This window comes from Mchenga conophoros, linkage group LG7, assembly GCF_057382185.1.
Source record: "Mchenga conophoros isolate Kocher_MC1m ecotype Shallow Benthic linkage group LG7, M_conophoros_male_GT1.1, whole genome shotgun sequence".
Taxonomy (NCBI): Eukaryota; Metazoa; Chordata; class Actinopteri; order Cichliformes; family Cichlidae; genus Mchenga; species Mchenga conophoros.
In genome coordinates, this window is record NC_140532.1 from 63,044,970 (window position 1) to 63,068,319 (window position 23,350).

Genomic DNA, 23,350 nt, shown 5'->3' on the forward strand with positions numbered 1-23,350 from the left:
TGTCTTGGATGAGTGCTCGCAGCCTTGTATGGATAGAAGTCTTTAAAACGTCATTTCCAGATCCACTTCAAATGCAAATTCAAAAGGCTTCGTGCCAAAGCACCCCCATTTCTGCTACTGCAAGAACTCACTTTCAAACGTGCTTTCATGTCAGTCGACTTATTTTTATTGTAATGACAACATCTAATTTCTCATCTGAGCTTCAAAGTATTTTTCTCTTAATCTGTCATAACATGTTTTGATGTTTTCCTCTTTTTCCGTGGATCCGGTGGTGAAAAACAAATTCCTTTCTGATTCAGTAGTCATCCATTTTCCCAAACTACCTCACAGTTAATGGCACGGCAAACACATAAACAAACGGCACGATAGGTGTGTTAGCACTTTAAAGTGGGATGATCTGTGGGTGTGCTTTCGCTCGCATTTTGCTCATGTAAATATAAAAGCTCGTGCATATGCTTTACCACGGAGCTCTGTAAATCATGCACGGCGTAAAAAAACCTCGCTCTTCAGCTGTTATTAATTGTAGCTGTTTGGTTGTTTGCGACAGAGAGATTTTCCAAGACAAAACTCAACATTGATCCACACTGACTAATGTGACAATGTTTCCTCAGGTGAACGTGTCACATATTACACCTGACACGGGTTTGATGGATTACCAGGCCTCCGGGTTACAGGAAATGTGCACACCAACACACAAACAAACATAGACACACAAATAAAAACATTTTTGGCACTGAAACACTGAAACATCACACTGTTGTGATGCCGGTTTTGTTCTAAAATACCAAGCTACACCAGTAGGAAGCAACCACAGTTTAAATGTCATGAAAAGCTACAGTTTCAAATATTTTTAAAAAAAAAATTGCCTTTTTTCCTGTGCCCTTAATGGTTTGGAGAGGGCAGGCCCATGTGAAATCACTTTGGCTGCAGTCAACAAAATCCTGGCTGCAATCCTACCTGCTCCTAAAACAATCAATTAGTCTGCCAAAGTGTGTGAAGTGACTCTACCTGCCAGCCTTTTTAGCCTCAGTAGATTGTAAAAAGACATCTTGGACAGTACAAAAGACTGACACAGCTAGTCTCATGCTGGTTTGTGGACGAGCATTTTGAAGCCTCTGTGCTGTAGCTTTTGCCACTTTTATGTAATTTAAAAAAAAGTCAGAACAGATTAAAATTAACAAGCTACATCCATAAACTGCACCGGCTAACAAGATACCTTAATTTCATTCATAGAATCTGGAGCTTAAACTCATTTGTAGGATAGTACCTCATAGCAAACCATGTTAATTTTCAAGTATTTCTAATAAAAATGCTCCAGAGTGCTCCAAAGGCAGTACTGGTGAATAATGGAGACTGGACTTGATTGTCTGACCAGTAAGAACTTGGTCTGGAAAGCATAACAATTATTGTTTTTAAATATTTGCCTATTCTAGAAAAATTCAATTTTTAAAAAGTCCCTTGGGTTGACATCAGTACTTGAAGGATATAGTAATGGAGCACACAGGCCTCTAAAACTACACATTATGGGTGCCGTGAAGACAGACATGGGAAGTCATGCTTTTCTGAGAGAGATAAAGGAGATGCTCACTGACTTAGGGACGAATGCGACATACAGCCTGAACAGGTCGCCAGTCTATTACAGGGCTGACAGAACCCGGAGTATTCGGAGAGAACCCACACAAGGATTAGAAAGTAAGGGACAATCTTAGGTGACTTTGCTTTACCAGCAGCTGCTCAGCTAATGCACGATTCCACTGTTCCTGTTAGTAGAGGGTCTGCAAACAGAAAAAGGCTTAAAAGATATTTAGTTCCCAGGTGACTTCTCAAGTTGAGTAGCACCCAGACATGTTTGGTCTAAAAGCAGCTAGCGTGTCTCTAATATGGTTCTCTGGGTCAACCTTGTGACTGTAAGTGGAAAGAAAATGGGGTTTTTCTGACAAAGGAGATTGCTTAACTAATTCAGTGCATTTGTTCTACTCTACTCTGTCAAACCATCTCTAGATTACATGTGACACTACATTCAGCACTAGGTTTTAATATCATTGGTAAGGCTTCCGACTGGGGGCCAGCCCACATTAAGCATTGTTTTCACAGCTGGAACTGTGTTGCAGAGTTTACCGGAACAGCCCATTTATCAGCTCTTTCAGGGCCGTCTCTTTGATTACAATGTGGGACCCACTGATCTCATGAGGTTATGTTATAATTTGCAAAATGGTTATTAACTGTGGAGCTGTGAGATCGAAACAAGGAAACCAAAGTGGAGGGAACTGAGATAGTTGCTGTTTTGCTGTTTGTTGTGCCAACCCTATATGCTGATGTATCTGGAAGAGTTTTTGAGTCTGTTCTAGCTTCTGACAGGATGTTGGGTTTTCAAAAGATGATCTTTGTTCTGAGTTAACAGGAAGTTTTGTATTCATCTCAGAGAAGGCTATTCCTGAGATCCAAACATGCCCAAAGTAAGCTACTAGTGTTTTTAAATTAAAAGAAGTAACAAGGATGGAACTAACAACTTTAACTGGATCAGAAAACTGATTCAGAGGCCTAGTCGTCAAATAATCTTGTGGTTGATAGTTCTGGTCCCAATCTACTATCCTTGCTAGGACCTTTTCCTCTCCAATGTGACAAATCTCTGTCCCCTGAGATTTTTTTCCAGGCTTCAGTAAACCAGCTAGTGCGCTGTGCCAAAGCTGTAATTTGCCTGGTCAACCACCCCCTTCCCCTTGCTCTTCTTCTTCAACCTTTCTTGTGGATACTCAGTGTTATCGGTTATTGCCTCAGATTTTAGATTTTGTGGCTTTAAAAACAGTGGGTGTGGTTTTTGCTGTCACAGCAGATCCAACGCCTATAAATCCTAAACCATGGGGAATTGTTTCTCTGTACTAACACCAGGATTTTAATTGGCAGCGTCAAATAAAACAGTGTGTTTTAATGTGCTGACATTACAACATTTGCCAGTAGCATCATTACAATTAGAAACACAGTCGTAAAGTCTCACTTCTAATGTGGTTTCTATTGCTCCATTACTTTGATTTTGAACGCTGACATCCAATACGTGTGTTTTATGTGAAGTATTAAAATTTAACTCAAATTCCTGTAATATGAGTTATGGTGGGTTTTACATGTACACGGAAATGAACAAACTTTCCAGAAGCAAAATTAAAATGAGAAACATTTAAAGCACAAAACATTTCACTGTCACAGTCCATCAGTTGTCTTGGGGAAAAAAACACATTATATGATTGATTTGGAACTAGTGAGTCTTCAGGGGAAAGGAGATATTGGCTTTGTTTATTTGAAATCTGTTCTTGGTTTTGCTGTAGGGGAACACTGGTTGCTATATTGTATAGTACAATTACAGCACCTAGCTTGAGGGACAAGTAAATTACAATGTAATTGGACAGATGATGTGAAATGCCCCATGGCTTTATATCGACGTCGCAGATGGTTGATAAATAACCTCCCGAGCTGAGATACTGTGTGTGTATGCAAGATAATATCTGAGAAATGACTGAAGATATATCCTGTAAGATGATGAGAATTGTTTCTAAAAGGTTAGATTGTTTCATCGTGCACTCACCTTTGCCTAAAACCAAAATGGGTTTCCTGAGTGCGGTTTTGTGCAGCATGTGCATGTGAGAAGAGGATGTGTGTTTGTGTGTGTGTGTGTGTGTTCCCACACTTTGACCTAAGCTGGGAATTTTATCCGACTGAGTTACAGTTCCACAGCCCCTATGCAATTGTAATTGCATTAGTGCAGTGTTGATTTTTTATTAGACACCTTTTCCCAGAGTCCCCAGGCTCATTTTCCTTTATTAGACCAAGTTTGGAAAGACAATACAGAGCCTCTTGTCGCAGAGTCCCTGCAGACAAAACTTCATTCCAAACTGAGCTGAGTGATAAGTGGGCAGAACTGAGATCACTGAGGGGATTTGGGAAGGAATGCTGCAGGCTGCCTGTGTGTCTGCCTCTGTCCTGTGCACACGAGTATGTTTCAATCTAGCTGACAAGCAAAATGTACTCGAAAATCTGTAAGTGTTACACTTATTATTATAATACTTGAATAATCTATTGGTTATCCCATCGATTAATCGAGTAATCGCATAAGAAATTCTTATTCTTAATAATTATTGTGTTATTAATGAGCAATAATAAATATTCAAAAGAGAAAAGAAACAAAAATTACAGTGCTTTAAAGTTTAACAACTGCAAATAACTCAATCCTTTGATTGTTTTTACATGCTACATTCAAATAAATGTTTTTAAGAAAACATTTTCTTAAATGCAAAAATATATAAATAATCTCAAGTACAATGAAACTCAAGTAAAGTACAGATACCTAAAATCAATTCTACTCAAGTACTGAAGTGTTTGTACTTCTGCAGCTCTGTTTTTAGTCGTGAATGTGGGTGAAATGCTCACGTTTACATCGTTTAATACATCGGCGCGGTACAGAGCCATGTGTTAAATGAAGCATCGCAGCAAAGAATTTGTGTCCAGAATTGTTTATTATCGAATTCTTTGAATTGCTCAATGAAACGTTGCAGCTCTAGTTACAATGCAATGTTCCCCTCGTGCACGTTAATCCCCTCTGCTAATTCGTGTTTTGATCAAGTTAGAAAAGATGGATATTTAATACTACGCTTGACTGGATCCATTTTTGGGTGCTGGGCAGCTTAAATGTAGGAGCATCAAAGTTTACTTTACACATTGGAAATGGATGTTTTAGTGATAACGTTTGATCGGATAATTAAAAGTGATGATGTTCACAGGGAATAACTCTAAGTTCAGTTTGTGCAGGTTAAAATGAATGAGCTCTTACTTATTTTTGTTTATGTATTTATTTTAAATAAACTGCTACAAGCTACTCTTTCTAGAGTACGCCCTCTTCCTCCATCAATGCGTTTCCCAATAATTGCCACTTACGTACTGAACTACTAACTGATTTGCTGAGATGAGGGTTGTCCCACCTGTCCCTAAAAAGTTATCAAACTATTAAAAGTAGGAAGGATGTTAACCAGTCGTGTTGTTGTGCTGGGAATAAAACCTTTAGAACTGCTATTTTGTGACTTTTGACGTTATTTTTACCAGGCTTGACTGGTGATCCTGTAAAAGAAGTTGTGTCCCATTGGATAGTGTAACAGAATATATAATTCCCTCCCAGTTGAGAGACTGTCTTGCAGATAGCTCGCTGGAGGTGTTTCAAAGATGGTTGATAAGTGACAGGACACATATCGCCAAGGATCATTATTTTATGTTACTACGTTATCACTCAAACAATGTGTAATATCGCCATGGCAACTAGAGCCTATATATGGGGAGGGTGGCTATATCGGTCAATATTAGCCATTTGCCAATATCCTGGACTAATTCATGTGTCTAAAGAAAAAAAAAATTATATTGGATTTTTAAATCACCAAGTATCTTTATTGATTCCAGTCTTAAAAATCCTACTCGAAACACTTTGGTTATTGTGTTATTTAAGTCTAGGATCCTTCTGTATCTTTGTTTCTTCACCTTTGGTAATTTTTTTTGTAGTTTAGTTTTTGTTTTTGTAGGATTGATTTGGCATTTTTAAATTACCAACTAATATCACTGGCTGGTTTTTTTTTCAGACCCAACTGGTTCAATCTGCATTATAATCCAAATATTTACATGACCTGATTTCAGCTGAACACCTGGTAGATGTACCAGTTGTATGTTGTCTGAACAATACAAAAATAAACATATATTGACAACAAAATGAGAGCAGATGCTGGGCTGAAAACAAGCAGACGACAAAAAGAAAAAGATGAACGGGTTGCACATCAACGGGGCTCCAGTTCTACCTTTTTATTGCACCACAAATATGAAAATTCAAGCACAGCTGCTCTCCACCAGTTTACTCAGCTGGTGTTGTCACTGTCAATGGACCCATAATCACAGTATCCAAAGAGGCAAATTTGTGTAGCCAAAACTCAGAAAGGACTAACAAAGTGTAAAAAAAAAAAAAAAAAAAGTAATCCCCTAAAGGACATGGACTTTTGTTTCTGCCCCACGTGCCCCAGAATGTGGACTTTTGTAGCTTTTTGTTGTCTTGGAAATCAGTGCTGAAGGATTACTGTGTCTGTGAGAAAATTACACTAAATATCAATAAAATATAATCAAAATATGACCCCAAGTTCCTGCCCAACTGTCTGTGAGTTGATTGGTTATGTATTTTGGTTCAAGCATTGTTTTTAGCTGTAAAAGGCAGCTGATCATTACATATATATGCAGTGGAGCATTTTGCAATCCCACCTAGTTTTGGTGGAGCTGTGGACAGGTAGACAGGAACGTGACTCCAGATAATAGCTACGGTACTGCAACTGTTTTCTTGCAGAAAGCAGACACAACCCTAACCTGAGATTATTTTAAGATGCTTTACATACATGCTTTAACTTCAACCTAACCTTCTCAGAGACATTTCTTCAGCAAACACTACCCAGCTCATTGACTGCTCCCCCTCCTTCCGAGCCCAGAAGACTTGTCTGACATACGTCTCATTTCTTCTCTCACGTTGGAGAATGAGATGAAATTCCTGGTTGGATTCATTTCTTTCCTATACTTGTATTGTATAACATTTTCTCTTAATAAATTAAATTGTCTTTTTAAAAACTGCATTTTTTATTTACTTACTTTCTGAACAATGTGACAAATATGCCAACAAACAGGACAAACACTTTTTCACTGCAATATTAAAATGACTTTTTGCTATCTGAGAGTAGTGTGTGTACCTGAAGTGAATGCACTGATCGTAGTCATTTCATAATCCAAAATAATTTTAAAAAACAACAAAAAGGTTGCATTTGCATTTTGATACAACAGTACAGGAGTACAACAAAATTGCTTGCTGGTTAAATATGTATTGATTTATAAAATTAGGCTGAATTTAAGTCTTTGTTAAAGACTGAAAAAGTCTTATAAAAGTTTGTGTCTTCTTTTGATGCTGATGATTATATGTGGCTGTAAAATGTAATGTAAAAACGATGCATTGGCAGACCAATGCTTAAAATCAAAACTTGAAACTCCTTTCTGAGAAACGGTTAAAAGGTCATAAACACACCCGACACTGGATGAGCAAAGATTGCGGCATCTCTCCCTGTGCATCAGCTTTTTAGTAAGTGATCAAATCTTCACACTTGACTGGCATAACTGATTAAGACCTTACAGCCTTCATCAGCGTATAGGCTGAAGGTTGAAGTTCTGCTATGTCAACAAGTCTGTGAACATTTATGAACCTCCTTGGCCATTGAGCTATTGTGATGCAAGCTGCAGAAACCATTCTGGACAATCGTGGGATGATTTTCTTAATTATTATACTGCAAAAACATTTCAACCCCTGGCTATTTCCTGTTTTATTTATTGATGGCTGAACTGACTTTAAAAGCTTTTTTTGCCCTAATGGGAAACATTAGTTCTCGATTTCTGCCTTCATCATTCAGTTTTTAATTTGGTAAAAATATGCAACACACCGGCTCGTCGGGTGCCCTTCCATCTCTGCTTTTATATTTATCCATTTTGTCGGCATCGCTCTAGATCTCCGTCGCTGTCTCTTGCTTTTACCCTGTCACCATTTTCCCATCCATCAGTCTGATTGTCCAGATATAGACGTTATATTTGCTGTCACAGCTCAGATGCCGCATGGACAGCAGTGAGTCACAGCACTATTTTCCTCAAGCTGCTCGCCTCGGCTCCGTGTGCCCGAGAGTTTGCCAGCAGTGTCACTCACTAATCTTTGTAATTTTGCTGTAATATGTGTCCTGGGCCTCAGCTTTTTCTTCACTGCTGTGACACCTGCTGCTGTACAGTCTGACAGAACACGAATGACATTGAGTCTCTGACAGAGCAGCGCTCACCCAACAGTGGGTTCTCAGTTCAACACTTTGCACAGATGAGTAAATGTGCATCTATGTGGAAGACATTAAAAAATGTTGTGATGTTGATTAGGCGAAAAGAAGAAATGTATTGTAATAAAACTATTATAGTTCTCTGCATGTATGTTTTTAGCCAACCTGTATGTGTGTGGACGTCTAATACTGTGTTACCCTGGCACTTCAGTACAGTAGCCCATTCAACTCTCATTTTAAGTGGTAAAATTAGCCACCCTAGCAGCTTAACAGAGCAAGACTCTAATTCATTTACAAAAGGCTGTGGCAGAGAAGATTCATTCGCCTGCTAACTGTTTACTTCCCAAAGGCGTCTCTTCTACCTTTCTGTTGCCTGCATTACTAATGAAAAGACTGTAGGAGGGAGCTTTCATCAGCCAAAGTGTAACAATAGTTAGTTTCTGGATAGCTTTAATTTAATTTAACTTAAAGATAGATTAAGTTAGAGTCTAGACAAACCAGCAAGCGGTTTTGTCTTCAGCCCTGACTTTACACAGAGAGAGAGAACCGACCTGTACTTTTATACCAGTGACATTTGTTAAAACTATCGCCATGAACACTCTGAGGTCATCGTAGGTAATAAACCAAACTCTTACCCTGTCCTAACGCTATTTGTTTTTACCCGAACTCTACTTTTTTGGGGGGGAGAGAGGAAATAATAAAATAGTTTTTGATGGATTTCAGTTAGAATTATTATTTTCTTTGTTCTGCAGTGCTAAGACTTGAAAGAAGAATTTAATAAAAACAAAAATGAAATATTCTGGTGGCCTAAGGTGAGAGTTGGGGTTATCACCAGTGATGACTTAGGTATGTCATGAGGTTGACAGTTTTGAGATGTCTGGTGAATTATTGGTTTAAATGCATGAAATCCAGCTGAGACTGGATTCATCGATTTCCAGTATTGTAGTTGATAGTAAGACCTTTTATAACTCATTAGCCTGCGCTTTACTTTAGGATTAGTGGGGTTAGTAAAATAGGATACTAAACTTAAAATTGAATCTTTCTTAACTTTTCTCCCCATAAAGATAAGTTTTGACCTCCTCCCCTGTAGTCTTAATGGTGAGCTTTCTCATTCCAAGAGAAGCCCTTGTAAGCTATATAAGCAGAGGTCAACCTCACTAACACCCGGTTATTTTGTTCAGGAATCAGGCCAGAAATATGACTGAACCATTCAATTCAGAAAACAGAAACAAGGGTTACCCAAAGTAGGCGTCCAAGGCGGACAAGTTAAATATTAAAGAGAAAAACATTGATTTCTTACAGTGAACAACTCAACATATTTACTTAAGCATTTAACTAAACTTGAATACAGTGTGTTGGAGTACAGTTTCCACTGGGTCTGTAGTGTACACCGGTCAATCATCATCATCATAAAACCACCTTCCTTCTATTGCGGAGGTCCCTCTCATTTAGCCAAAGCTGACATGTTGAGATATGGGGGTGTTCCATCATAATTTGGTCCTTGTCAGAGTTGCCCAGATCCTCATGTTTGTCCATTTTTTTGGGCTTCTGTCACATCAGCTTCAAGAACTGACTTTTCGCTTGCTGTCTAATGTAATTCACCCCTTGACAGATGCCATTGCAACAAGATAATCAGTGTTAGTCACTTCACCTGTCAGCGGCCTAATATTTCGGCTGTTTAGTTCATCACCAGCCACCTTGCTCCTTGTTTCTCACTTATCCTAATTCCTGTTTGTTCCTGCTGCCTGCTTTTGAATTTTCTCCTTCCAAAAATTAGATGACAACTAAATTCCAGTCTCATATCTGTACATGACATAGGTATGTACCTAGAATCAGATGGCGATCAGCCTAGTTTAACTGTGCAGAGAATTGATTCATTGTGTCTCAAGTCCTCAATAAACTACTCCCTGAGATGCTGTTTTACAATAGCAAAATCCATCTTTTATGATCATGGCACGGTCAAGATCACCAAAAATTTAGGCTAGTGACAAATTTCAAATAAAACAAAGCAGTCTTTACTTTAACCTGCCCCCAAATAGCTTATGCTATTGTTTTTAAAAGGCTTCCCAAACCTGAGGAAATGTAATATAGAACAAAACAAGCATGGAGGGAGTAGTTATTATGCTAGGGAAGTGTGATGAAGGTAAGGTCATTTTAATCAAACTAAATGTATGTGTGCATCTCTTTTTAAGCTCTATCCTGTCCGTAGCCTCTCAGATTGTCATTTTCTTCCACCATTAAATTCAGTCTTCTCATTTCCTGCCTTGCTCTTTTTAAAATCTCTCTCCTTTCATCCTCCTTGTCTCACTTCACGAATGCTTGTCGTTTTTCTTCTTCCTCCTCCAGAATCTTTCCCTCCTGTTTTCTGTCCTTACCCAACAAGCGTCTCTAAATCCATGTCCTTCTGTTCTCCTGTTTCTCTTCTCCTCGAAAACATTCGTGAAAATGTAATGTGCATTTAAACATTACTAAATCACAGTCATTTTGTGCCATTACAATAATTGCCATAAACAAACAAGACCATTACAGGAAGATTTGCATCTCCTATGAGCCTCCACAAAGCATTTTGCATTATGCGATATTGGCTGAGGTCTGCCATAAAATGTGCGGGAGTGTTTCACAAGAACAGGGTGCTGTTTCTTTTAGCCTAAATTGAACCAAAACATTCAGAGTGTCTGGTAATGGCAGATGGTGAAAGAACGACAGAGAAAATTGCCTTCATCATGTTTATCCTGAGAATGTGTTTCTTGAAAGTATAAATTGTGTAATTACTGAGTTTCTCATGTTTAAACAAGAAAGATGAAACATAGACAAATGTTTAGTCATGTTTAGTTTATTCATATTAGGAACTAGTAGCCTATTATCCGTCATTTGAACAGGAAAAAAAGTACATAATGTACATAATCTTTCACCCACTTTCTCCTTGGTGTGAAAACCTATGTAAACAGCACCAGTGTTGAATACCTCAACCTTTCCACAGACGACTTTGTTGTCTCCTAAAGCCTGGACTGAATCATTACATTACATGTAATGTTGAAATTTTGACAACTTGTTGGGCATAAGAAGTCTGCAAAACTATATGAAAAGATGCTGAAACTGCTTTTCAAAATGAGCCACATGCAATTTTCTTTCCTTCTTTGCTGGACAATTTTGACCCATTACCATCTGAGGCAGCTGGATTCTTTATGCGATTCACAAGATCACGAGAATCCCTCTTGCCAGGTCAGCGAGCCCTGTGTCATTTCCATTTAGTCCAAGCTGCTGATGTCTCAGAGATGCACACGAAGTGCAAAAGTGTGACCAGTCTCACTCCACACACATCATGTTTGAACCAAAAACCCAATCTTTTGAAAAACTTAACCAACGACTTTTTGTATGCATGGATAAATAACTAGTAAAAAGTCTTATAAATGTCTGGCTTACCTTTAAAATAACCTTACATATGTATAAATGTTCTACACAGTATTTATTAACTTTTATAATAAAAGAGATATAATAATCTTCTACAAACTGATTGGTAACCAGTCAGCAACTCAAATAAACTGTCATTTTATCAGTAAGAATACGTTTTAGTTGTTCTCTCCCTTCAAATCTTCTGTAAACGTTGGTCTGCTTGCAAACTGACACTAACTTTTGTCTATAACTTGTCCCTAATCATCCAAAACTAAATGGCCCTAAATGTTGGTAATTAAATGTGTTAATGTTTTTCCAGTTCTCTGTACTTGGCACCCGAACACACCATGTTTTTTTTGGCAATAGTGAGACGGCTTGGTCACCCTGAACTCATCAAATGTGGATCCTTGTAAAGTACTCCTTGGCTTGTGGTGTGTAAACCCAAACACAGCTAAACAGAGCGAACACAAATTAAAGGGCAATACTCAAAGCACCCAAACGCTGTGGCTTTCTCTATTGCCACCCAGTCGGCTTCCAAATCCAGACTTTATCAGGCTGTTAAAAAAGAGTTATCTGTGTCCAGTTTTGCCATTGCCATCGTATCAAGGCTCTAATGGAAGCCTTTTTGCATATCTCTGTGCTACCAGTTGATGGGGACACTGCAGTTTTGTTTTAGACTCTGTGATGAGGATTTGTTGGATTTTCCTAAACCATCCTCTGTCAGTGTGAGAGCAGTAGCTAAAGTTAAACTAAAATGACACTGAAAAGTGAAATGAGTCATTGCTCTGTGTCTCATTAAAGCAACAGAGAAAAAATGTATTCAGTGACACACCAAGCTGCTGTAGCATGGATCATTTCCTATCTTATATGACTTTGGAAGAAAGCGCCACATAAACGAGGAGAGCTTGTGTATTAATATGCTGATGGATGATAAAATCAAAGCATTCTGTTGTCTATTATACAATCAAGATACTTTTTTTTTTGTCATCATGACAAAATTGTTTTTCTCCTAAGCTTTTGTTTTTAATTGAACTTTGTGGAGCTGCTGTGGATTCGTGAAAGAAACACAAAAAGCAGATTTGCTTCAAGTGAAAATATGAAAAAAACGCATATATTATTGCTGTCTCTGTGGATGACGCCCTTCCTGTGTTGTTATCCGTTCATGGCTCATGTGTCCTTCTATTTATGAGTCTGTCTCTTTTGAGTCCATCATGGCAGCTTTTGGAGATGGCACTGCATTTCCGCTCCTCTGGCTCTTTGTAGTCATATAAATATCTGTGTGTGTGTGTGTGTGTGTGTGTGTGTGTGTGTGTGTGTGTGTGTGTGTGTGTGTGTGTGTGTGTGTGTGTGTGTGTGTGTGTGTGAGGGAGAGGAGGTTGGTGGGGTCTGAAGCCAAAGAAGTCACAGAGCCCCGGGCGACTCTCAAGAGAAGATGGACACTTGCTTCTACACCAGTTTTCCTCCATGTACATACACATGCAAACACCCGCACACCCAACAACCAACCAACTAAGATACACGCACACACGCGCACACACACACACACACACACACACACACACACACACACACAACTGAATCAGTTTGGGATATGCCAAAACAAAAAAAAATCCCTTTTTCTGGTTGACTGAAGGTTCTACAGTCGCCTTGAAAGCCTCCTCTCTTCCTCTCTTCCCTGGGGCAGTGAGGAGAAAACAAGAGTGTGTGTGTTACTGCGTGCGCGCGCGTGTGTGTGTGTGTGTGTGTGTGTGTGTGTGTGTGTGTCGGTGTGTGTCTGTGTGTGTTTGTCTTTTAAGGAGAAAGAGACAAAAGATGGAGGTGGAGAAAACACAATAAAGGCTCTTATTAAAGCAGAAAGGGCACATTTCGACTTTCCAATTCAGTTCTAATCAAGTGCTGCGCCACACTAAATTCATCATTTGTCTTCCTGCTTTTGGCTGAATAATTGGATGAGATGCATTATGATAGATAATGTGTTGCGCGGTCCATAAAGTGGCCATAATGCTACCGAGAGACTATAGAGAGTGGTGGGTGCTGCACAGAGTATAAAGTGTGGCTCTGTGCTAGAATGACAGACAGCTATTATAAGACAGCATCGAGTCATTTTGTCCTGATAAGACACACTTTGTCCAGGCTCTTAAGCCTTTGAAAAGTGGAATACGCTTTGCTGTCCTTGGATGGGAGTACTCACCCTCAGTCATGTCAATTTGTCAATTTTGTCCTTTTCTCTTTCAATGTTTCTTTTTTGTCCCTTTACAGTCATCCATTTAGTGACAAATGACTTCTTGTAAATGTCTCTCTATCTTTCGCTCTGCAGGGAGATGAAGTACTGACCGTCATTAAAACGAAGGCTCAGTGGCCTGCGTGGCAGCCTCTCAACCTGTAAGTATATCTACAGTGTCAGTTTTGCTCAAGGGTGAGGTGCATCTTGGAAAGATGTGGTTGGAAATATTGAAAATTTAAATTAAACCTGTGAAACATCAGCCATAAAATCAAATTCTTGATTAAAGTTTTTGTTTTACTTTATTATTACCTAATTATTTGTGTATTATTTATTATTTACCTTAACATTGTATTAGCTGACAAAATGATAAAAAAAAGAACCCCAATCAGAGACCTTGGGTATCCTGAACATAGTTATTGACTTTTAAACCTTTTTTGATCATCTGGGTTAATATGACGTTTGACTCTTCTTCTCTACAAAATAGACAGATGGAGCGCTTCAGACACAATAGGCGATATAAAGAAGGTCAAACAATTTAAAAACAATAAGCAACACTGGTTGCAAATAAGAGAACAGTGTTGCAGAAAATTCTTAATCTTTTGAGTTTACAAGTGAACATATTTATTTTACTGTTTGTGTGAAAGCTGAACGTTGGAGTGGAAAATTCGAAACTTGAACATTGATTATAGGCTATTTGATTCATTCAATTCAAAACAGTGGAAATCAATTTAGTTCTTCACTCGATCAAAGTGAAATTAATTGTATTTATTGTTTTTTTTTTTCTTCTTGCTGATAGATGGCCTACCTTTAGTTAATAGCAGTGTAGAATGAAAGCAGCAACTTTGGACCAAGCGAAAACAAAACAAGAGGACGCTGCTAATAAAGTTACACAATTACACAGTGAATTTGCATTTATTATTATATTTACAAAATACAGCACCACAGTTTTTGCCTTGGTCGTATCATTTTATTTTGTTGTATTTATCTGCGACACCTTAAAGGCCGGTCCGTGAAAATATTGTCTGACATTAAACCGATTGGGGACTGCTGCTCTAGAGGACTGAAAGTCTTTTTGCAGCCACAGGTATCGCCACCTGGTGGCCAATAAAAGGCTGTCAGGTTTTAGCCACTTCCATGTTGGCTTCACCTTTGAACCAGAAGCTCCATCCATCCTTTATACCATCTGTTTGTGACTCATACAGTTTGCCCTGCTGCAAGGTTCCATTTGTGTTGATACTAATGTGTGGCTTACCAGGTAGCATGTGTATTCCTTCACCAGGAAATATATACTTGTCTTACAACATGTCCCCAGGAAAGAAAGCAGTGAAAATGTGGTGCTTGGAGCTGATATTAAGCCAAAATTGGGACTGGGTTATGTGTTTACCGTTATTTATCATGTTGAGTTAGCCAAGTTTAAAGGGAGTCTCCATTAGGAGACAAATCTCACTAGCCCATTAATCTCACTTCCTCGTACATTATACGTGCAGTATTTGCTAGGGAACATTTAACCAGACATAATAGTGCCGTTTGCATGTTTTTTTTCCTGAATGTAAAATGTTGTCCCCATGTTTATGTATCTTTGGCTTGGCCAACTCCGGCCACTGTTGTTGGTAGGTGCACCGTTGTTTTGCAGGGCAGTTTGCATCTCCTGTAGTTGAAATGCCTGGTTTTGTAAATTTATAAAAATATGTTACTTTCTAGGCCCTAAATCAATCTGTCCAATTGAAAAGATTGTTCCTTCAAGCCAAAATTATTTTAAAGTGTATGTTTTGTAAAGCATAAAATAAACTGTCTGGTTTGAAGCAACGCAGCAAAGAATTAGTTTTTATTGATTTACTTCTTTGTCTTCAAAAGACAAAGCGGAACGAGATTCATATTTCTGTCTTTGTTACTGATTACCAGGTGGCAATTTCAAGACATCGTGACCTCTCCGCAAATGACAAAAAAACGAAAGCTAATCTTCCTGATGAGCAGTATTAAATTCTTAATTTGCAGGATAAGTATCTAAACGTTGGCTAAAAGTTTCATTTCTGACACACTCAGTGAACTTTGTATTATAATTAAAATTCAGATACTATTGTAATGTAATGCATACATTTTAATAAACATACTCGTAATTGTTTTATGACGGTTTTCTTTATGCGCCTCTCCAAAGCCAGGCTCACTTGAATAGTTCCACACTCTGGCATCCTGTGCTCTCTTTGGAATTAGTTCAAGAGCAATTAGAAACTTATCACAATTGTAGCCCTCAGCACTGCATGAGCATGAACACACGCACACGCATACACACACTAATGTACTGTATCTTTCACTAAACATCTGTTTAATTACCCCTCCTAGCGTTGTCTGTCATTTGCGATATATTGTGCCACTATTATATTTACTAATGAGAACATTCGCACACATGCTTGCACAGCTATACCTCCACACACTCACTGGGCGTCTGAAGCATTGGCTCATTTTGTTGTATTTTGTTTGCAGACTTGTCAGGTGATTCTGAAATATTTGTGTTTGCACATATGTCTCTGCTAATACATGATAATTAAGAAGATTTGTTTTGTCTTTTTAAAAGAAAGTTCAAATTGCTTACTTTATTGTAATCAGAGTAGCTTTAGTGCTTTCACTACCGTTTGGACTTGCAAAGCGAATATGTAATGATGAGCAATTTTCAGTCGCTAATTAGACATTTTAGAGCCTCAATTATCGAGCAATTAGCAGTGCAGCATAGATCAGAGGTCATGACATCAAAACTGGCTGTTTTTCACTGAAACTGCAACAGCTGAATGTTGGATATAATGATGAGATTATTATGCTCTGCCATTACAGTAGTACTTAGGATATGCTTTGAATTATTTACCTTCTGTGATTTCTTTCTCCACCACCATTCCTAGGCGAGCAGCTCCCTCAGCAGAGTTTTCCGTAGACCGGACACGTCACCTGATGTCCTTCCTCACCATGCTCGGGCCCAGCCCAGACTGGAATGTGGGGCTGTCAGGAGAGGACCTCTGTACCAAGGAGTGTGGCTGGGTCCAGAGACTGGAGACAGACCTCATCCCGTGGGATGCAGGCACTGACAGTGGCGTCACATATGAGGTGGTGTATCCTGATTCTACAAGTGTGATCTTTGCTGTTGGTTAGCAAGATGCCTCATTCTCCCATTCATACAAGCACTTTTTCTATGTAAGTGTATCTCACATTTGCAAACATTCAACTTGGGAATAGTATGTTTCCCAGGGATATTTGATCGACCCGCCAACGTTACGATAAGCAAGTGATTTGCTCTACCTCCTGAGCGACATCCACCCCCGATTGAGGTGATTTCATCCCATGAAAATTTTCTGAGTATCTGGATCATTTTCGCCAAAATTGTGAAATAAGGCATTGGCCTTGGTTGAAAACACTCTCGGAGAACCTTTCTATTTATTTCAAACGTTTTTGCCACTAGAAGACACCTGTAAAGTGCGACAGGCAGAAGAGGCGTCGAAGATTTGTCACAGTTTAACAAAACTGCCACAGGAATCATTAAGGAATTATGGGACAATTAGCTTTAAGAAATATGCCTTTTTATGTAGCATCAAATGCTCAACATCAGCTCGTGCAGGAGGGCAAATGTGGCAGATCAATCTTTAACTTTTCTTTAATCAACATGGGGTCCAGCATGTAGGCTCCACTCTTAGCACGCTGCACCTCCAGCAGACAAGCTTGTGGCATACCTCTAGACATGGTGTAATACTCCATGATGTTCTGACCAGACCAAATATTTACATATATTTTTAACACCAGATCAGATGGACTACGCAGTATAATATCTTCAAGTGAATTCTAAGAGATAAAACTGTTTATTGCCTGTTATTAGAAGGTTTAGTGCTGTGCGGCTGTGCTGGCATTAAACAGAATTTATAGCAAATTGTCTCATCACATCACAGCACTCTCGACTTTCACCTGTCTGTTACTCTGAGAGACTTCTTTAGTTTTCTTCATTTTTGGAATGAAAGGTGCTCATCCATATTAACCCACCGTTTGGAGACTAAAGGGATTTATTTATAGTTTACAAGCTCATGAATAAGCAAGGAGCTTACCCTGCAGAGTGGAGGTGGTAAATACCTTTCAAAAACCTCACTTACATAGAACCAGTCCTCTTTCAACTCACGTCTGTTACTTTGTAAACATGGAAGTGTTTCTTCTTAGTCTTTTATCACATAGTCTCTACCTAAGCGCTCTAACTGACACTGACACTCACATTCATATAATTCAAGGTTTTTGTCTGTATATGCACGTGTATTCGAAGTTATAAAATTAGGGACATTAATAAAAGTGTCGTCAATTTACTCACCATTTTCAAAAGGAAGTATACACAAAGTATACAGTTTCCTCATTAAAAACATGTAACTTTGAGCAGTAGTGAGCTATTTTTGTAACCATGTTCTTTTATTCTGTGTATGAGTCAGCCTTTGTATAAAATGTGGGCTATAACACAAGTAATATATGTAACTATGCATTGCCTAGACCCTGCTGTTTTGGTTTTTTTTTTGTCCTTAAATGGCACACATTCCAAGCCGATAATGTCTTCTTGGGTAAAAACAATGTATTGTTGTAAAAGTTTTACTACGAGATAATGAATGCATCGTCCTGTACATCAGACATTGAATTCCTGCCACCCACATGCAGACATATGGAGGAACGTAGTCTTCCAGACACTTTCTCATAAACTATACAAAAATGCTTTTGTAGTTTTTGTGTTTGCAGACATTAGTGAAGCTGTTTTTATTGTTTTTTGTTTCTTCCACAAATACAATTTTTTTTTCAACCAAAATGTAAGAAGAAAATGGTTTTCTTTTTACATTTTGGTCTTAGTTAGATAATCCAGTGGACATGTAGGAGAAAGTAAGCAGGGAAATGACGTTAAGCAGATGGAAGAAAGCTATTCAGTTTAGCAAATGCGAGGATAATATGAATTCAACCAGTAACCAAGGCAACAGAGTCTTTTGTACATGGTCATTTAATAAGCCAACATTGCCAAGCTTGAACTTGATACATTATATTTAAAAGAAAAATCCCCTCTCGCTCCTGCAGGCGGTCTATCCTTTAAGCTCGGGTCCTCTGCCAGAGGCCTGGGAGCTTGAGGGTCCTGCGCAGTGTCTTTGCTGTTCCTACGACTGCGCTCTTCTGGACAGAGATCTCGGATGTTGTTCTTGAGATCTGGTAGAGCCACTTGCCTAGCTTGGGAGTCGCTCACCTAGCGCTCCGATTACCACTGGGACGACTGTTACCTTCACTGAATCGATGTCTCGTTCACTCCTGGCATACAGCTTGATGTCATCCATGTAGAGGAGGTGGCCTACGATTGCATCATTCCACAGTCAGTATCCGTAGCCAGTCTTGTTAATGATCTTATACGGGTTCAGGCCTATGCAGAACAGCAGTGGGGGCTGAGCATCTCCTTGGTAGATCCCGGACTTAATGCTGACTTGTGCTACGGGCTTGAAGTTGGCCTCTAATGTTGTACGCCATGAAGGCTCTTAGGGTCCTGTTGATCTTGTACAGTTCTAGGCATTCCAGGATCCAGGTGTGGGGCATTGAGTCATAGGCCTTCTTGTAATCGATCCAGGCAGTGCACTGGTTGGTCAGTCAGTGTTTTGCTCCTCTGGTATTCTTGCCAATTCCTTTCTGTGCCCTGCTCATGTATTGTAGCCATGTGCCTGATCATTGTCCCGATTTGTGATTGAGGTGTGAGACAAACAACCAATGATTTTATTAAACACACGTGTGGGAAGAAATACACCATCACAATCCTCAGCATAAATCCCCACTAGAAAGCATACTTAAAATGTTTCATATGTCAGGGTGTCACACCCCCTCTTGCGTTAAGCAGATACATAACATGCATAAGTTACAGTAACCACAATTCTTTTGTTGACAACCTTTAGCCACTATGATGCCTGACAGGAGCTGCCATGTGGTACTGAGGTAGGTTTTTGGCTGAACCATGTCAGGGCCTGGTGCTGTCCAACTCTTCCTGCCTTTCTTGGATGTCTGCCACTGTGATGGTTACTGGACCCTGTTCAGGGAGGTTGCTGCTGTAGCATTTGTGTTGTACCTCATCAATCTCCAGCTGTGAGAGCAGTTCCTTCTTCCTAATGTTGGAACACTGAGCTACTAGTTGTTTTGCCGTCAATCTGGATCCTGGGTGTCAAAGATTCCATAGGTCACTCATGCTATTCATGTAACCCGTTCCTCTCGGATTACTTGTGTAGTAAAATTCCAACAGCACCCTATTTTCATCTCTTACCCACCTATGCCATCTTGTTCCAGAAGCGCACTTCTCATCAGGGTGTCCTGATTCCTCAACACCTGACGCGGACCTTGTTAATCTGGGCGACATCCAAGCCAATATGGACCTGTACTGGATATAATATATGTATAACTATATCAAAGTGGAGATTTTTTTTATGGCTCTAATTCCTATAACCTTTGAATTAAAAGTAAAGCTTAAATCATTTCCTGTTAATTTTAACATCTTCTGTGGTGGCAATAAACAACTCTAACATGTAGATGTGCACCTGCAAAGCTCTGCATAGCTCCAACACAGCGCCAAAGCGTCACCATGCTAGAGTTATGAAGAGAATCATTAACACTATTGCAGTGGAGATGTGAGTGTAACTTTGTACCTCCTCTAATGGCTTATTTACTGGTGCTGAATATATTAAAATACATCAAAACAGGACGGTGTTAACTTGAGAGAACACAGAGAATAATTCATTATTGTTACATGTTTTTATCTCCTCACTGAACATGGCAACACATGCTATGACACACACATACCTGGAAACAAAGTATCTCCTATTAAGGGTCTGTTTGAATGGATATAAATGATGCATGGTGAGATCAAACAGAAATGAAGCTGTAGACCAGGTGGTTTATGGGAAAATCTGCGACTCGATAAGATCTTTCACGCCTTTTTTACTTCCCCACCTCTCCATTTTGGAACAGAATGGAAAATCAAAATCAAAAAGCTATTGTGTTGCTATTCATTTTTTAAATTATTCTACTATGAATAAGCCACTTCTGTATTGTTTGTTTCACTCAAGAAGAATTATGTTGTTCCCGTTTTAAACGCCTGTTTCACAGACATGCATTCACAATAGGCCGCTATTGGATTAGTATTCTTGTCCCACAAGTAATTGCCATGCCCTAAATATTTGCTGTTTAACTTTAATTACTCTAACCATTCCTCAGTGGAGGACTGGGACTCTCTTCTTTCTGGCATTTTGGATGCACAATATAGGAGAGCAGATGTTTTCCTCTAGGACACCATCTCTTCTTAGACCAAGTGCTGTGCTCAATCCTAATATGGGAGAGTGTGAATAGCTCTCTTTCAGTTCACGACCCGTTCTTTAGCCATTGCATATTATTTGGACACGTCCGCTTTCCCCTGATTGTTAAAGAGCCGTCAGAGCTGATTCACCTTTAGATTCACGTTGAAACTCTGTGACATCTACCTAGGGAGATAAAAGTGAAAAGTAAGAGCCCTTTGATTGGGATTTCAGTATAGCAGGTCTGCCTTTAGTTGGGCGATAGCATCTGTCTAGTTTTGCTATGGTGGAATATTTTTGCCCAGAGAGATTACTAAAAGCATAAAAGAGGGATGCAGCAATCTATATAATGTTTAAACCAATAAAACATCTAAAACATAATAGAAATTAATATCATTAGGTTTGTCAGCGTGTACATGTATTTTATCACTTATAATATAAATGCTTTATTATTTTTTATAGTTCATGTTAAACACCTTATAAGCTCATCGACACCCTTTCTTCTGCCTCTTTTAGTCACCAAACAAGCCCACCGTTCCTCAGGAGAAGATCCGACCTCTGACCAGTTTGGACCACCTCCAGAGCCCGTTCTATGACCCAGAGGGTGGAGCAATCACCCCTGTGGCCAGGGTAGTGGTGGAACGCATTGCTAGAAAGGTAAAAATTTCATCTGTGTGAATGTGTTTAGGGCTTCAAATAAACACAACTATACATTGCAGCTTTTTACTGTGGTGAGACCTTAAAGGGACCGATTCTTACACTGTTGTTTAATATAAAAATTTGGCAGAAACAGATGCCTGTTAGGTGAGGGCTGTGTGCGGACAGGGATAGGACCCAAGGTGCAGACTCCCGAGACAGATGTGAACTCAAAACCGCTTTAATGTTAAACTCAAATATAACATAACTGGAAACAATCAAAATAAACTAACACCGGAGGACTGACAGAACACACAGCTTGGTAAACGGTAGATCGCGACACTGACATAGAGAAACACAGGGCTTAAGTACACAAAGGGAGCAATCAGGGAATGGGTAACAGGAGGGAAACACAGCTGGGGCAAATCAGAACTGACGAGACAAAAGGAAGCGTAAACTGAACACACTGAGATAAGACAGAGACCTTCAAAGTAAAACAGGAAACACATAACACAGACTCACATGCAGGCACTACAGAGGGAACAGAGACGTGGGACCAGGACAGACACAAACACTGACTGAACACGGGGATATAGGAACTAAGGATACACAGAGACGCGAACTAGACAAGGGGATACAGGTGATAGGGGAGACAGAGCAACTAAAGAAGACAGAGACATAAACCATAAGACGGAACTCAAAGAAACCAAAGACTAAAAAGTATAAATAATATAATAAACTCAAATACCCTGGGTCAACGACCCAGGCATCCTAACAATGCCAATAGCGATTTTGACTTTGGCTCTTATCTATTTTACATGTACTATTTTATGTGTACTATTTTACGTGTACTATTTTACGTGTACTATTTTACGTGTACTATTTTATGTGTACTTTCACGCCTAACTTATTTCATGTTGAAATAAGGGAAATTTGAATCCCAACCACAAATAAAGGCACACAGTTTAATTCATAGGAAATTATGTGAAATTCTACTGTGGTTGATGCCTTTGCTGTAGATCAGGGGTGTCAAACTCAAATACACAGTGGGCCAAAATTCAAAACTGGAACAAAGTCGCGGGCTAACATTAATATTTATTGAAAAAAAAAAATCTCCCTCCAGATATAAGAATGAATCTTTTCTTATGGACTCAAATAAGTTTTGCTGGAAAACTGAATATGGAACAAACAAAGCTTAATACTAAACAATATAAATATTAGCTGTATAATACCAGTAGGCCAGCTCTAATAGTAATTTGGTGTGGCTTCGCGGGCCAAATGTAATTAGGCTGCGGGCCAAATTTGGCCCGCGGGCCAGAGTTTGACACCTGCTGTAGATGGTTAAACTTTAAAGTTAACATAAAAAAAGTTTTGAATCTGACTAATAAAAATGCCAGTCACACACACACACAGCCATCAGTGAGCTTTTTATGTTAATTGTGGGATTTGTTAGAATCTGAGTTTGTGTTGTAATAATGGTTAGCAAAGCCAGTGAAGGTCAGCAGATGACAAACCTGCTTGCAAATTAGCTCACCAGCACAGGTACTAGTCTTGCCTCATGTGACCCATGCAGTTTTTCCACTGCTTTTTGAAGTATCATAAAGCATCTTTACATTCCCATGCAAAGATACTTCACTGCAGTGAAGATACTGAAGTATCTATGCATGACAATTAAAATTATCCCTAATTACAGGGACCTTTGCTGGACCTTGTTTTAGCTCCTTTTCCCTCCCTTTAGGCCAACCTTTTTCCTGATTGGCTGGCCCTCATAAACAAAAGATTTCAGGAGTAGGTGGGCGGCTGTAAGTGTGAGATCTCACTGAGATCATAGAGAGCCAACTGTAGAAAAACTTTTTGAAATGAAGTACTTTGAAGTAATTTATTATTTAAAATTCATATAGTACGTACATACACAGCAG

The 23,350-nt window shown here is 39.1% G+C and overlaps 1 protein-coding gene across 1 annotated transcript in view; it reads left to right on the forward strand.

The window, feature by feature from the left end:
* spon1b (spondin 1b) overlaps positions 1 to 23,350 on the forward strand; it is a 128,262-nt gene that overhangs the window by 83,492 nt on the left and 21,420 nt on the right. The window contains exons 7-9 of the mRNA XM_085280700.1: positions 13,576 to 13,640; positions 16,374 to 16,575; positions 21,312 to 21,452. Of these exons, the coding sequence (XP_085136826.1) occupies positions 13,576 to 13,640; positions 16,374 to 16,575; positions 21,312 to 21,452 (408 nt within the window). The remainder of the gene's footprint in view (positions 1 to 13,575; positions 13,641 to 16,373; positions 16,576 to 21,311; positions 21,453 to 23,350) is intronic.